The 16,393-nt window shown below is 43.2% G+C and overlaps 1 protein-coding gene across 1 annotated transcript in view; it reads right to left on the reverse strand.

Moving 5' to 3' along the window:
- Positions 1–3,670: 3,670 nt before the first annotated feature.
- Positions 3,671–16,393, reverse strand: part of LOC125487593 (gastrula zinc finger protein XlCGF26.1-like) — a 58,537-nt gene continuing 45,814 nt past the window's right edge. The window contains exon 3 of the mRNA XM_048619409.1: positions 3,671–6,320. Within this exon, the coding sequence (XP_048475366.1) occupies positions 5,217–6,320 (1,104 nt within the window). The 3' untranslated portion in view covers positions 3,671–5,216. The remainder of the gene's footprint in view (positions 6,321–16,393) is intronic.

The following is a 16,393-nucleotide window of genomic DNA, read 5'->3' on the forward strand; positions in this document are numbered from 1 at the left end:
AGGCAAACTGCAGAAAAAAGAAGAAAGAAAAAAGGAACTGGCAAAATAGAGGAGCTCCAGCTGGAACATCTTACTCTGCTGCCATCTTGTTGTTAAAGTGGCTCATATGTGGAATGAACTTCCAGAGAAGGTGCTATATGCAGATACAGTTATAACGGTTACAAGGCATTTGGACAAGTACATGAATAAAAAATGTTTGGAAGGATCTAGGCCAAGTGCAGGCAGGTGGGACTAGTTTAGTTTGGGATTATGGGCAGCACAGGCTCGTTAGACCGAAGGTCTATTTCTGTGCTGTATAGCTCTATGACAAAGATTTGACATTTTCAGCAAAGTGATGCAAGGAAGTGTGAGAATAAATAGCTGAACCTGCAAACAGCAATATCCTGGAACAAATCACTTTAATTCAAAGGCCAATAATATCCAGGCCCTGACAAATCAAGAATCACTGCCAGATTGTGATGTAACGTTTGGCTGGCGAAACATCCACTTCCTACATCCAGCAAAAGGAGCTCCCCAAATCCACCACTGTCGATCCAGGATAGAAATTCAGAAAAGGCAAACATCGCCCTGCCTTTGCTGCACTGAATCATAATGTTCATAGCCCAGAAACTTGGCTCACTTTTCTATAATGTATGTGCCAGCTGAAAAATGAGACACCTAGATTGAGCTTATTGTGCACAATTGGCACACACTCGTGCATGCATATCCAGTTCACAAACACCAGTTGAGTCTTTCTCCCTTTACTCCCATTTCAGACAGTCAGTTCCAAACCACAATCATTCTCTTGGAGAAAAAAAAGCTCCTCATCCTACCTCTAATCTTTCTATCAATCATCTTAAAACCTTGCCCCTGGTCACTGAACCCTCAGCTCAGATAAGTGGGTCCTTCCATTTCCAGCTTCCAGGCCCTTCCCAATTTTGTACATCTCAAATCAAATTTCCCTTCCCTGTTTGAACAGGAGCATCGCCAGCTTGTCCAATCTGTCCTCAGCTGCATTTCCTCCAGCCCTAATAAACACCCTCATCAAGCTGTCTACACCTTCTCTATAGGAAGGATATAATTCCACCAATGAGATGACCAGAACTCTAAACACTCTTCAACTTTTGGAATAACTGATTATTTAACATGCATGCATCCCACTGCACACCGCTCAGGATGTCTACTGAGCCTGAGCCTCGCCGCTGGAAGTTCAAGACCAAATTTTGGGTAAGCACTAGCGTCTTGTTCGTGGTCTGAGGTCCACTCTGGTTGTTAACCAAGCTTCTCCTCTTTCCTGCCAGCTCCATTGCTCTGATTTCAGTCATCCCCCATCTCTGATGTTTTGCTGCTCTTCTCGCAGCCCCCGACCTTTCCCAGATTAACGCTGTGCATGGTTTGGTGGAAGGCCATACTGCGCTTGTGCCATGCAGTGAAGGTAGGAATCATTCTCCCTCTGAATGCTGGGTAAAGCCTTTGCTATTCAAAGTTTGAACAGACAATAAGTGTTTTACCTACGATTAGAGTTTGTAACAGAGATATAAAAAGGATAAAATGAATTCCATAGACTCTTCCACAGTGTGGAAAGAGGCCATCCGGGCCAACAAGTCTACACCAACTCTTCAAAAAGTATCACACACAGACTCATGCCCCTCTCTATATTTCCCATGGCTAACATATCTAACCTACACATCCCTGGACACTACAGGGCAATTAAGCATGGCAATCCACCTAACATGTATTCTTTGGGCTGTGGAACAAAACCAGAGCATCCGGAGGAAATCCACACAGACACGGGGAGAACATGCAGACTCCACATAGACAATCACCCGAGGGTGGAATCGAACCCAGGTCCCTGGCACTGTGAGGCAGCAGCGCTAACCGTGCCACCATGCCAAATTGATACAGCAAGTATACTGTAGTCCAAGGGTAACTAGGGACAGGCAATACATGCTGGCCAGCTTGTGACGTCCACATTCCACAAAAATAGTTCTTTCCGGAATGTGAGTAACAGTAGAAAAAGTTCCTCATGGCATTTGTAAATTCCCTGGTGTCTCAGGCAAGTGTTGTGAACACATTGTGAACAAGTATTAATTTCCCATATAGAGAACATTAAAAGAAAACTTACCAGCATCTCTGAATGTTTCACATTGAAATCTTAACAAATGCAATAACTGTGCAAATCCTTTCATAGGTGTGAAGTATCTGAACGACCTCAATCCAGTGTATGTGCTGCTATGTCAGTAATTGGTACAACTGAGTGTATCCCTTTCCACATTCAGTGGGTGATTTTTCGTTCTGTGGTGTGACTGCAGTCATGAATATCCAGCTAAGAGTAGCTTTGCAAGCTCCTGAAATAATGAGTTCAACATTCTCATGGTTCTTATGTAAAAGAAAAGCTAAATACTGTGATGCTCTAACAATCAAATTAAAACAGAAAAACCTTGAAACACTCTGACATTGGTCAATTCCAGTATAAAACTTGAACCGACATGGGATCTTAAATCTTGGGTTTGTGGGGGCTGGGACACACCAATGTAATCGAAGGCAAGCTCCGCCATCAAAGTGCAAAAGGAACATCAGGTCAGTGTTGATGAACTGGAGCACAAGCTATGCACAAGGTGATGTGCTGAGAAGGGAGAAAATTACCTTAGGTTATGGATATCAGATTTAGCCCATGGCCAAGGATAGGAGAGTGCAAAAACTAATGAGGAAGGTGTGAATATTCATAAAGTAATACTGAAGGAGAACTAGGCTTTGCAATTGTCCAAGAACTTCAAAGATCTTGGTGCTTGTGTGGATGACAGCAGAGACTGCAGAAAGTATGATCAAACCAACCGTAGCACTGTGATGCAGGGGCAATTGACCTGTGTGGAGTATACATGTTCCAAAACACAACCACTCCCAATTAGGAAGACAGTGGCAGCAGATACGAGGTCACACTGCCAACAGCGAGTTGTTCTTCCAGTCACTTGCCATTTTGACTTGAAAACATATCACTATTCCTTCAGTACCACTGGGTCAAATTCCTGGATCTGTCAATCTAACAGCATTTTTGGTGTCGCCACATAAAATGACTGCAGCAGTTCAAGAAGACAGCTCCTCACCACTTTCTCAATTGCTACTCGTGATGGGCAATAAACGCTCCCTGGCCAGCTAATGCTAAATCCCATGTCCCATGAAAGAATGCAAATACGAACTGTCATATCAGGAAGGGAAAGTATAGTTCAGGGGATAAGTATAGTTTTCTTCAGCTAATTATGAGTTTTGAAGGTTGAGCTGCTGGCATACCAGAAGAATAAATCTCAAGACCTAGGGTGGCCAAGGTAAAATCCAGTGATTACTTTGGAACAGCTGGGTCTAGAAGCAGAAAAGACATGAACAAGTGTTTCAGCAGCAAATGAGCTAAAGCAGAAAAGAGGAGAAATGTTACAGAGGTGAGAGGCAGCAGTTTTGATGATGAAACAGATGTGTCAGCAAATCAGCTTAGGATGAAATCAACACTGACATAATGAACACTCTGGTTCAGGCTCAGAAGGTGGCCAGGAGAACAACAGAATTCAACCAATCCAGTCAGATGTGAACTTGCTGGCGTGGCAGCAATTTGAATGACTCAGTTGAGTCCTTTTCCCCCACTCACAGCAAGTGAATGTGTTCTCTCCATTGTGAGTGCAATTAGTATTTTAATCAGCTCTTTAACGATTTTAAAGCTCTTCATACAGTGAGAACAGTCAAACAGTCTGCAAAATGAATAATTTGATGTGCAGTGAAATTGGAATCATAATGAATCCTCCCCCAGTGTGAATTAATCAGATGTGGGAATTAAATCACTGACTTAGAATGGAATCAGATGTGACTATCTTCAGTCATGGAGGAGCATTAAGAGAAATACAGGATGAACTTGTATAGTAAAGGTAAAGTTCAAAGGGTTTCCAGATAATGGGAGCTCTACACTTACATTGTTGTATCTAGATAGCAAAGTAATGTTTGAACAGTGACTGACAGAACAATGAAAGCTTTACATGTGCCATGTTATAACCAAACAGCAGAGCGAGATTCCTTCCTCATACCTTTCAGTTAGTTTCCAACTTCCTTGTTTCTTTGCCCTCGTTCTTTTCCACTCTATCCAAACCTCCTTGACAAAAGTATTCTTATGCTGGGAACTTCCCACTGGCTCCCGAGGCTGTTAATCAAAACTGCGCATGGATATTGCACTCCACAATGATGCACCTCTTGTCCAATCACAGGAGTGTCCATACGAACAACATTTGCCCATTCACAAGAGAAAGTCATGTGGAGAAAGTGAGGAATTTCTTCATTCAGAGATTCGCTAGTGCTCAGAATCTTATGAGTGATCACTGCAAGCTGGGACATTGAATATGTTCAAGGCTGAGTTTGACAGCTTTCAATCTATGAAGGAGTCTCTGTAATGAGGGAAAAGTGGAGTTCAAGCCACAATCAGATCAGCTGTGAATTAATTCAATGGCAGAACCACTGAGGTGCTGAATGGCCAACTTGATTCTACTTCTTTTGTTGTTAGACGGCACCATTAATAATATCAACAAACATGGGCAAGCTGATAGATCAGCAGTTTAGTGGGAGTAGACTTGAGTGAGGTGGTGGCTGTCATGGATAATGAGCACAGGGTATGAACGGAGAGAAATAAAATTAAGAGAAAGATATGGGGTCAGGCCTCAGATTGGGGGGCGCACTTGAAAGGCAGTCTAGCTGGTGGATTAACGGGAGGGAAGCAGCCAAGGCAGCTGGTCAGATTGTCTCAATTTTAGTAAAGATACTCTATGAGCCATTGCACTTGGAGGTGAGAATGGAAAAAAGGCTGTTGAATGTGAAGAGTACTTCAAAAAGAACAAATTTGTGGTAGAGATAGTAACAAGACCCAAAATATTGCGTTTCACACAAAAAACGGTTCATGTAAAATGCTAACAATTCTGACATAGTTTCAAAGCTGACTTTGGACATACAGGACTTTAGAGGGGAAGGTAAAATCAGATCAGACATGATCTTATTCAATGGTGGAGCAGGCTCAAATGGCATACTCTTCTTCCTTGTTCATATGGATGAACTGACAGGCAGACTTTTGTTCCTTTTTGTGTCCATGCTTATTGAAGATACTAACGTCTTTTTAAATGGTCTGGAGGTTATTAACATCAACAGAAACAGGACCAAATGAACAAGGTTCAGTTCTGAATGCAATTCTCAATAAAATATAATCACTGCAGTTACTTGTGAACTTGCTGGTGTCTCTGCAGGATGAATGACCGAGTGAATCCCTTCCCACACTGGGAACAAGTGAATGGCCTCTCCCCAGTGTGAACGCGTTGGTGTGTCAGCAGGGTATAAGACCGAGCAAATCCTTTCCCACACTGGGAACAAGTGAATGGCCTCTCCCCAGCATGACTGCGCAGGTGTGTCAGCAGTGTAGATGAGCGAGTGAATGCATTCCCACACACACAGCAAGCGAAAGGTTTCTCTCCAGTGTGAACTTGCTGGTGTCTCAGCAGGTCAGATGACTGAATGAATCCCTTCCCACACTCGGAGCAGGTGAACAGCCTCTCTCCAGTATGAATTCTCTGGTGTCTGAGCAAAGTGGATGACTCTGTGAATCTCTTACCACACTCTGGACAGACAAACGGTCTCTCCCCAGTGTGGCTGCGTTGATGAGTTTCCAGATCAGATGGATAATCAAATCCCTTCCCACAGTCCCCACATGTCCATGGTCTCTCTCCTGCGTGACTGTGTTGGTGTACAGTGAGATGAGAAAACGTTTTGAACCTTTTTCCACAGTGAGAACACCTGAATAGTTTCTCCTCAATGTGAACATGTTGATGGGACATCAGTTCCCTGGAACTTTTACAGCACGTCCCACAGTCTAGGCATTTGAAAGGTCTCTCATCAATATGAATTCGCTGGTGTGTCTGCAGGTGTGATAACTGACTGAATGCCTTCCCACATTCTGAGCAGGTAAATGGCTTTTCTCCGGTGTGAACTCTTCGATGTGTCAGCAAATGGGATGACTGAGAGAATCCTTTTCCACACTCTGAGCATGTGAATGGCTTCTCTCCAGTGTGACTGCGCTGATGCCTTTCCAGGTCAGAAGGGGATCTGAATCCCTTCCCACAGTCCCAACATTTCCATGGTTTCTCCCCATTCGGACTGCATTTATGTTCTGACAAGTCAAGTGACCAGGCAAATCCTTGTCCACATACAGAACACATGTACTGTTTCTCTCCGCTGGGAACACTGCCTTTTCCTTCCATGTTCAAAACATGATAATATTCAGGTGATGGAGGCAATTCTGTCAGATCACAGTGTGATGTTCGGTTTCAGTTTCCTGACTGAAAAGCTTTGCCCTCTATTACCCTGTGAAATGATTAAAACAGAAAAAAAAGTCTGTGGTGCATCTGGTCAGTGCTTTTGACTGTTAAGAGAGAGGTTGGCGGTTCAAGCACACCCAGGAAGGAGCAAGCATTGTTCTCAACATAGATTTGTTAGTGCTACAAGGGAGGGTTTAAACTAAGATAACAAGGTGTAGAGCTGGATGAACACAGCAGGCCAAGCAGCATCAGGGGAGCAGGAAAGCTGACGTTTCGGGCCTAGACCCTTCTTCAGATTGGCAAAGGAGGTAGGATCCTCAACAGCAGGAGGCAAGTGCAAGGCTGGAGGAAGACACAGTATTCAAAAACAGCAAGTTGAAGAGATAAGTCAGGCTGGAACAGGACAGGGAGAAAGGAATGTCTGTTGGATAAAATTGCATCTATTTCAATGCAAGAGGGCTGGCAGGTAAGGCCAATGAACTCAGGGCGTGGATAGGTACATGGGACTGGGATATTATAGCCATTACAGAAACATGGCTAAGGGAGGGACAGGACTGGCGGCTTAAAGTGCCAGGGTACAGGTGCTTTAGACGGGACAGAGGTGGAGGAACGAGGGTGGGGGTTTGCATTTTTGATTAAGACAGTATCACAAAGGTAGTCAGAGATGAAATAACTGAGGGATCATCCAGTGAGGCTTTGTGGGTGGAGCTAAGAAATAAGAAGGGGATGATGACGTTATTGGGGTTGTACTATAGGCCCCCAAACAGAAACCAAATCACCTGGAGGAAACCCACACAGATAAGGGCAGAACATGCGAACTTCACAGACAATTATTTGACCCTAACATGACCTTCCACCCACATACCCCCATCAGCAAGATCGCCTATTTCAACCTCAGTAACATCACCAAACTTCACCCTAGTTTCTGTTCTTCTCCTTCTGAAACTCATCCATTCTTTGGTTACCTGTAGACTTACCTATTCTAACACACTTCCAGCCAGCCTCCAACATTCTACCTCCTTGTAACCTTGAGGTAATCTAAACCTCCACTGCCCACGTACTACTGCACCAAATCTTGTTCACTCATCACCCCTGTACTCACTAACCTGCAAAGTCTCCTGGTTATAAACCATCATTATTTTAAAATTCTCATCTATCTTCCTTCTTGGTTGCTATCATCTCTCTGTACTTTCCTCATGCCATACATCCTTCAAGATCTCTGCAACTCATGAAAGTCTTGCCTCCGGCACCGCAGGTTTTAGACACTCTGCCACTGGTTGCTAATCATTCAGCTGCCAAAGCCAGTAAGCTCAAGAATTTTCTCCCCAAAACTCTTGCATCACTACCTCAATCTCTTCTTTTAAAACACTTGTTCAAACTTACTTAGTGGGGAAAATGTTTGGTCACCTTCCCAATATCACCAAATGTGGACAGGGGTCAAGTGAATGTGGCTGGGTAAAATGCCTCAGATCATTGGATAACTTTAAAAAGCAAAAATAAAAACAACTTCTTTTGATTTGTATGTATCTCTACGTTCCTTTATCATTGTTAGGTGAATAACCTGAAATGCCTTTCTGAACATCGAGGAAATACCTTCGACATAAGGACAGCAGCGGCTCAAGAAAATCAAACATCTTATGCAAATTAGAAATGTTTGGGATTGATTCGTCCTTGATAGCATGTATTAGAAGTTGAATTTAATAAAAAGGAAACAGAGCATAGGTATAGATGGGCATTTCTCAAACTGGAGGTGAGTTGAAAGTGATGATCCCTACGGACACAAGAGATACCAGAGAAGTGGAGGAGAGAATATGTGGTACTAGTGTTCAAGATGGTTTGTAGAGATAAACCAGGGAATTGTAGCCCAGTGAGTGAAACACCAATAACAGGGAAACAGTTGGAAAACATTCTGTGGGACAGAATCATCTCTACTTGGGGAGGCAAGGCTAAACCAAGGATACTGATGGCAATATCAGGGACAGTCAATGTCTGACAGGCTTAATTGAAATTTTCTAAGAGTTGGTTAGATGGTTGGATGAGGATAATGCAGTGGATGTCATCTGCACAGCCATCATTAAGACATTTGCAAGATCTCACATGGCGGAATGGTCATGAAAATAGTAGCACATTTGGTCATTAATTTGACAAATTTGACAGTGCCAGGAGGCAGAGCGTGATGGTTGAAGGTTGCTTTTGTAATTGGAAGATTGTGTCCAGTGACATACCACATGTTTAGTCATGGATTCCTTGCTACTGTAGTGGACATTAATGATCTAGACATGAATGTGGGAATTTTGATAAGCCAGCTCACAGGTAATACACAAATCATCTGGTGTGGTACAGAGCGAGGAGAAAAGTCTTAGACTGCAAGCCAATATAGACAGGCTGGTCAGATGGGTATAACAGTGGCAAACTGTGGTAACTTTGAGGTAATGGAACAAAGGATAACCCAGGAAATTACAAATCTGTTAGCTTGACATCAGTAGTATAGAGAAAAATAAGTTCATACCAGACAAGTCAACATGGCTTTGTCAAGGGCAGGTCATGTCTGACAAATGCAACTGAGCTCTTTGTTGAGGTGGCACAGGCAGTGGATGAGGGTAGGGCAGTGGATGTCGTATATTTGGACGTTCAGAAAGCATCTGATATTGTGCCACATGGCAGATTGGTCAGAAAATTAAAAATGTTTAGGATTGATCAGTCCTTGGCATGGATTAGAAGCTGGCTAAAAGTTAGTGAACAGAGGGTAGGTGTGGTTTCAGTGGCAACCCACAGAGCAGGAAATGGTTAAGGGGACTTAATCTGATCAGGGAAACTTAATGAGATCAGGGTTAAGTGTTTAATAGCCACTAACAGGGCAACAATAGTAGTGTTGCTTGCAAAAGGGGAACGTGATGATATCAGGAATGCGTGACCTTTTAACATAGTAAAGCACTTAGGCGCACACCAGGGGTAACTGTAGATTAGCCTCACGTGATGTAAACCACTTCACTGAACCATTGCGGTTAACCCAAGGTCAGCTTTAAGTGCTTTACAGGTCAACTTTAATTGCTTTACTATAGAAATTGTCCTAATAGAACAAAAACAAAACGAACCACAGAAACCACATTGAGAGAGATAGATGTTAACTGTGTCAGAGAGCTACAATAAACAAGTACCCTGTAAAGAAAACCTCTGTTTATCACATCAAGGAACTGATAACTGTAAGAATGCAGTGTAAACAAGCTTCGCACACAAGTATCTGTTACAATACTGTATAAGAAGGCTACGTCTACTCACTGTAAAAACTTAAGCTCAAAGACATGCTAAGAAGTGCTTTCAATAAGGACAACCTTTAAAGATTTCTACCCAGTCTCCGTCTCGTTCCTGTTCGCTGATCTCAGAAAGAATCCAATAGTAGGTTATAGATGGGCATTTCTCAGATTGGAGATGAGCTGAAAGTGGTGTTCCCTGGGGATCAGTGTTGGTACTCTTGCTTTTCTGATTTGCAGTTTGGAGATACGTGTTGAGGCCAAAATCTCTGAATCTGCAGATGATTCTAAACTAGGGAGGATAGTAAATTGTGAGGATGATGCTGAGAGACTTCAGAGAGATAGTGACAAGTTGGCCAAATGGGCAGACACCTGACTGATGAAATTTAATGCAGAGTAACGTGAGATAATGCATATTGGTACAAGAAAAGAAAGACAATACAGCCTCAATGGTACAACTTTGAGGGAAGTACAGGATAGAGGGACCCCAGAGTTCAGATGAACGATTCTCAGAAGGTGGCCAGGCAAGTTGAAACAATTGTTACGAAGGATTGTAGGATCCATGGATTTATAGATGCTTAAAAGTATAAAAGTGGGGAAATGATGCTATACTTCTACAATCATTAATCAGACCACATTTGGAGTATTGTGTTCGGTTCTGGACATCTTGTTTAAGGATGGATGTTAAAGCTCTGGACACAGTGCGAAGGAAATTTACTAGAATACCAGGAATGAAGAATTTTACTTGCAAGGAAAAGAAACTGGGCTTATTCTCTGTGGAGCAGAGAGGTTTAATAGGTGATTTTATTGACGTGTTCAAAATTATAAACAAATTTTGACAGGATAAAGAGGGATATTCGGTTTCTGCCAGTTGGTATGTCAGTAACGAGGAGTCACAGTGTCAAGACTGTCAGTGAGACAGCTAGGAGTGAGAGGAGGAGAAACTTCTTTGTTAGGATTTGAAATGGAGGCAGATCATCATAGAATCCCTACAGTGTGGAAACAGGATCTTTTGCCCAACAAGTCCACACTGACCCTCAGAGCATCCCACCCAGACCCATCCCCTATAAGCCCACCTAATGTATACATTCCTGAACACTATGGGCAATTTAGCAAGGCCAATCCACCTAGCCTACACATCTTTGGACTGTGGGAGGAAACCGGAGCATCCGGAGGAAACCCACGCAGACAGGGGGAGAACGTGCAAACTCCACACACACAGTCGCCCGAGGCTGGAATCGAACCTGGGTCCCTAGTGCTGTGAGGCAGCAGTGCTAACCACAGAGCCACCGTGCCGCCCCTAATTTTGTATGAGGTTTCAAAAGAAATCTGGATATATATTTAAAAGTGATGAATTTCAAGAACAACAGAGATTGGGCTGAAAAATGGGACATGCTGGATTGCTCTTTTGGAAGCTGGGACAGACATGATGGCTTGAATTGCCTCCTTCTTTTGTGTACAGTTCCATGATTAAATCTTTACTGCAGAACATAAGGGATTAGCAATAGCAGGAGAGTGGGATGAGCCTACAAGTGAACCGGAATAGGCAAGATAAGCTATATGACTCCATTCTGTATCATTATCATCCTGTGATTCTATGGCCCAGTGGGAAAAAAGTGTATCCTGGAGCATAGGAATAAATTTCTGCAACTAATGCCCATCTTGATACAAACCAGTTTGAAATTGCTCCTTTTCTATTTCCGTACTCGGTTTTGTGAGCAAAGCCTGCAATAATAGTAAAGTACTGCAGATCTGAAATAAGGATAGTAAATACTGGAAATACTCAGCAAGTCAGACACTATCTCCAGAGACAGAAACAGAATTAACATTTCAGCGTGTGCAGAATTAAATTTGGATTAAACGTGGCATAGAATTTGATGGTCAACGTAAGCTCAAAAATATTATTAAAATGGACAACTGAAGTGAAAGGATACAGTGGCAATACAAAGCCAGTAATTCAGCAGGTCATGATCAGAGGATGGATGGAGTTTGAGTAGTCTTTGAGGTACAATCAGCCAAAGAAAGCAAATGCCTCAAATAAGCTAAAATAAACCCATTAGAGAAAGAGGAAGTTACAACAAAGCAGCGGGGTGGTCACAGAGGACAAAGGTGAAACACAGCTACGGTTGGAGATGGATTTAAACCCACAGAAAAGGAGCCAGGCTAGTCCCTAAGCCACATTACCTCTCACATGTAGGACAGCAAAAAACGAACAAACAGACCTGTCATATTTGAGTTGATCTTTTTCTTCACCTTCCCCGTAGCTGTTACACTACATTCTGCATTCACTTCTATTACTTTATGTACTTATTTAAGGTATGATTTGTCTGTTTACTTTTCACTGTATCTCAGTACACGTGACAATAATAATTCAGATCAAAATTATTGAGGAATGTTTAAAAATACTCACCTCTGAAATTACTATCTTCAAATTGAAACTCTCCAGCTGGAGCTTGCAGCTGCAAAGATATCGGAAACACTGAAGTCAAAAAAAATCAGTTAAGGAAATGCCCGGATAGCGAGTGATGGCACCGTACATTTGTCACTGTGTTGATAACATCATACAAAGGAACACAGAGCATCTGGGTCTGTGCAAACCTGAGAGGGTCCCTGAGAGGGGACAGAAGGAGTTTAACAGAATAGTTAGAGGGATGAGGGATTATCAAATGTGAGTTTTCACTGCAGAAGCAGTTGTACTTGTTGGAGCAATAGTGATTGAGAGGAGTTTAATAGAGGAGTACAAGTTTATGCTTGGTTGTGTTAAAGTAGATTAAGAAACGTTGTTATATTAGGCAGTCATAAAAGGATTAAGGTTATAGAGATACTGACCTGGAACACAATGGTTACAGTCAAAAACAGTAATGTCCAGATCCACAGAAATCAAGTGACTCTGTCAGGTTTGGATGAGACATTTGATTCAAGTTTCCCGACTGTAAATTTTATTATATCCTGTAAAAGACGTTTACAGAATCCATCATTGTAAATTCTGAACAGAAATTCCCAACATCCCCTTCTCTTAGCCCCAGATCACGTCGCACTTTGCACCTTATTCAGGTCCCTCAATCCTGGGATGATTTCTATTCGGGTTACTGTCGTGATTTCTGGGCAACACAAACTATTTTGGAAGCCTCTTCCCCCAACCGTCTATAGCTCTTTCTACTGCTACCTGACCATTGGCAATTTGAAGAAAGATGGCAGCTAAGCTCTTGGAATGGACTCTACACATTGGCTCTCATTGGCTGAGAGCCTGCCTCATTGAGAAGCCAGTGTGTTGCAGATCTTGGAGGAGGCGGAGTCCAATCATCTCTTCATCTTCACGTGGCAGGATTCTCGGCACTGTGGAGGAACAGAGTGATCTTGGGGTCCACGTCCATAGATCCCTCAAAGTTGCGACCCAAGTTGATAGGGTGGTAAAGAAGGTGTACGGTGTGTTGGCTTTCATTGGCAGGTGAAATAAAACTCTGGTTAGACCACATTTGGAATATTGTGTTCAGTTCTGGTCACCTCATTATAGGAAAGATGTGGAAGCTTTAGAAAGGGTGCAGAGGAGATTTACCAGGATGCTGCCTGGACTGGAGGGCAGGCCTTATGAGGAAAGGTTAAGGGAGCTAGGGCATTTTTTCATTGGAGCGAAGAAGGATGAAAGGTGACTTGATAGAGGTTTACAGGATGATGAGAGGCATAGATAGAGTGGATAGTCAGAGACTTTTTCCCAGGGCGGAAATGACTATTATGAGGGGGCATAATTTTAAGGTGATTGGAGAAAGGTATAGGGGAGATGTCAGAGGTAGGGTCTTCACACAGAGAGTGGTGGCCGTGTGGAATGTGCTGCCAGCAGTGGTAGTGGTATCAGATACTTTAGAGACTTTTAAGCTACTCTTGAATAGGCACGTGGAGGATAGTAAAATCTAGGGTATGCAGGGTAGATTGATCTTAGTAGGATAATAGGTCGGCACAACATCGTGGGCCGAAGGGGCTGTACTGTTTTATGTTCTATGTGCATGCACCAGCGGAAGTACTGATTGACAGCGCTTTCTGACCAAAACAAAATGATGCTGGCGCGGCTGGTCTTCCAATCAAAGAGAGTTATTGAGGGGCAGATCTGAGCCCCAAGCTCCCTCATTGGCTGAGAATCCGCCTCATTGAGAAGCCAGTGTGTTGCAGATCCTGGCAGGAGGCGGAGTCCAATCATCTTTTCATCTTCACTTGGGAGTTTCTCCCCTGGCTTCTGTGGGCAACAACCATGTTGACCATTCCAACTATTTCTCCCAGGGTGCAGAAAAATTCCTCCAAACTGTTCAGTCTCACTGTTCCATCAGCCCTTCAGCGACATGCATGTGAGAGACACACTCTCTCTCTTTCTCACTCTCGCCCCTACCCTGCCTTCCTCTCCCACAGGCATGCTCCCCCCCATGTCTCCCTCTGCCTTGTGCACCCGCCCCTGCCCCGCCTCCCTCTCGCATGCACATGCACGCCCGCCCTTGTCTCCCTCTGACGCGCGTGCGTCCTATCTCCTGCCTTTTGGAATAAAACAAGCCTGATTCCAGGTCATCTTCTGAGCAAAGCCTCACACCTACAATGCAATGTCTGACCGGAGATGTCACCTTTTGTACATTCCTATGGCTCTGATTGTCATGGGTAGCACTTAACACTCTTGGTCACCTGCAAAGACTGCATCTGACATTCGACTCACACCAGTTCTATAATCTTTTCATCTCTCTGCCCTGGATCTCTCTGCTTATAAACCATGTGTCTGTGTGCTCGGTTCCCTCACTGCACCTGACGAAGGGGCGCCACTCCAAAAGCTTGTCTCATTCCAAATAAACCTGTTGGATTATAACCTGGTGTCGTGTGACCTCAAAATTTTCATGAATTAGACGAACACAATTTACCTTTCATGAAACTACATTGACTCTGCATGACTGCATTAAGATCCTCTTAGTGACCTGCTATAACACCCATCATAGGTTCCCACAGTGTCCCTCTGACAGTTGCTTGGCTAACTGAACTATGGATTCCTGTTCTCATTTCAAGAAAGGACCGAGACGGAGAAGTTTCATTCATGATTGTTTAACCTGATGGGACTCTTCCAGAATTGAGAAATTCTATTATCTCCACAGTCATTATTTCCAGATCCTTAGGTTACAGATGATCAGGTCCTGGGATTTTATCACCTTTGGTTCTAAGTTCTCTTAGAACCTTTTGCTGATGATCGTAATTATTTTAACTTGCTCTCTCCCTTTCTACTCTTGATGTGGAAGTGTTTCTAGGATGTGTGTGTTTTCCACAGTGTATACAGACCAAAATATCTGTTCAATTTTTCTGCCATTTCCTTCTTATCCATTACTAATTTTCCTGACTCAGTCTATAAAGGACCAACTCTCATTTGACTTAGACTGGTGCATTTAAAATATTTGTACAAATTCTCACTGTTTTCATATTTCTAGCTAGATTTTTTTGTCATAGGATCAGAGTCATTCAGCATGGAAACAGACCCTTCGGTCCAACTTGTCCATGCCAACCAAGTTTCCCAAACTAAATTAGTCCCACATTCCTGCATTTGGTCCTATATCCCTCTAAACCTTTCCCATTCATGTACCTGTCCAATGTCTTTTAAAGGTTGCAACTGTACCTGGATCTACCACTTACCCTTGCAATGAGACATAATCACCATTCCATATACAAACCACTCTCTGCGTGAAAAAGTTGCCCCTCAGGTCACTTTTACATCATTCTCCTCTCACCTTAAAAATAAGTCCCTAATTTCGAACTCTGCCACCTTAGGGAAAAGACCTTTGCTGTTCACCTTATCCATAGACTTCATGATTTTATAAACCTCTAACGTCATCCCTTAACCTCCGACACTCCAGTCAAAAAAGTCACAGCCTATCCAGCGTCTCCTCATAACGCAAACCCTCTAATCCCCAAAAAGTCCCTTGTAAATCTTTTCTGAACCCTCTCCAAATTAATAATGTCCATCATATAGCAGGGCAACAAGAACTGTACACAGTACTCCAAAAGTGGCCTCACCAACGTCCTTTACAACCTCAACAAGAAATGCCAACTCCTGTACTCGGTGGTTTAAGCATTGAAGGCAAGGGTGCTAAATGGTTTCTTAACCACCCTGTCTACCTATGACACAACTTGCAAAGAACTAAGTGTGAGACAGAACCCCAAAGATTCTCTGGCATTCAACGTGGATAAATGAAAATTTAAATAAACCGAACAAGGGCAGGATTTATACAATTCGTAGCGCTACCACGAATTGTATAAATCCTGTTCGGTTTATTTAAACTTTCATTTATCCAAATTAAATGCCATCTGCCACTCCTCAGTCCATTGGTCCAACTGCTGAAGATCCCTTTGTAACCTTAGATAACCTTCTTCACTATTGACGAGAACACCAATTTCGGTGAAATCCGCAAACTTACTAACCATTCCTCCCAAATTCCCATCCAAATCATTTATATAAATGACAAAGAACAGTGGACCAGCACCAAACCCTGCGGAGAACCACTGGTCACAGACCTCCAGTCCGAAAAACAACCCTTCACCACTATCTGAGATAACAAGGTGTAGAGCTGGATGAACACAGCAAGCCAAGCAGCATCAGAGGAGCAGGAAAGCTGATGTTTCGGGCCTAGACCCTTCTTCAGAAATGGGGGAGGGGAAGGGGATTCTGAAGTAAGTAGGGAGAGAGGGGAGGCGGATAGAAGATGGATAAAGGAGAAGATAGGTGGAGACGAGACAGACAGGTCAAAGAGGCGGGGGTGAAGCCAGTAAAGGTGAGTGCAGGTGGGGAGTTAGGGAGGGGATAGGTCAGTCCAGGGA

Source organism: Rhincodon typus, chromosome 42 (genome assembly GCF_021869965.1).
Source record: "Rhincodon typus isolate 14 chromosome 42, sRhiTyp1.1, whole genome shotgun sequence".
NCBI lineage: Eukaryota > Metazoa > Chordata > Chondrichthyes > Orectolobiformes > Rhincodontidae > Rhincodon > Rhincodon typus.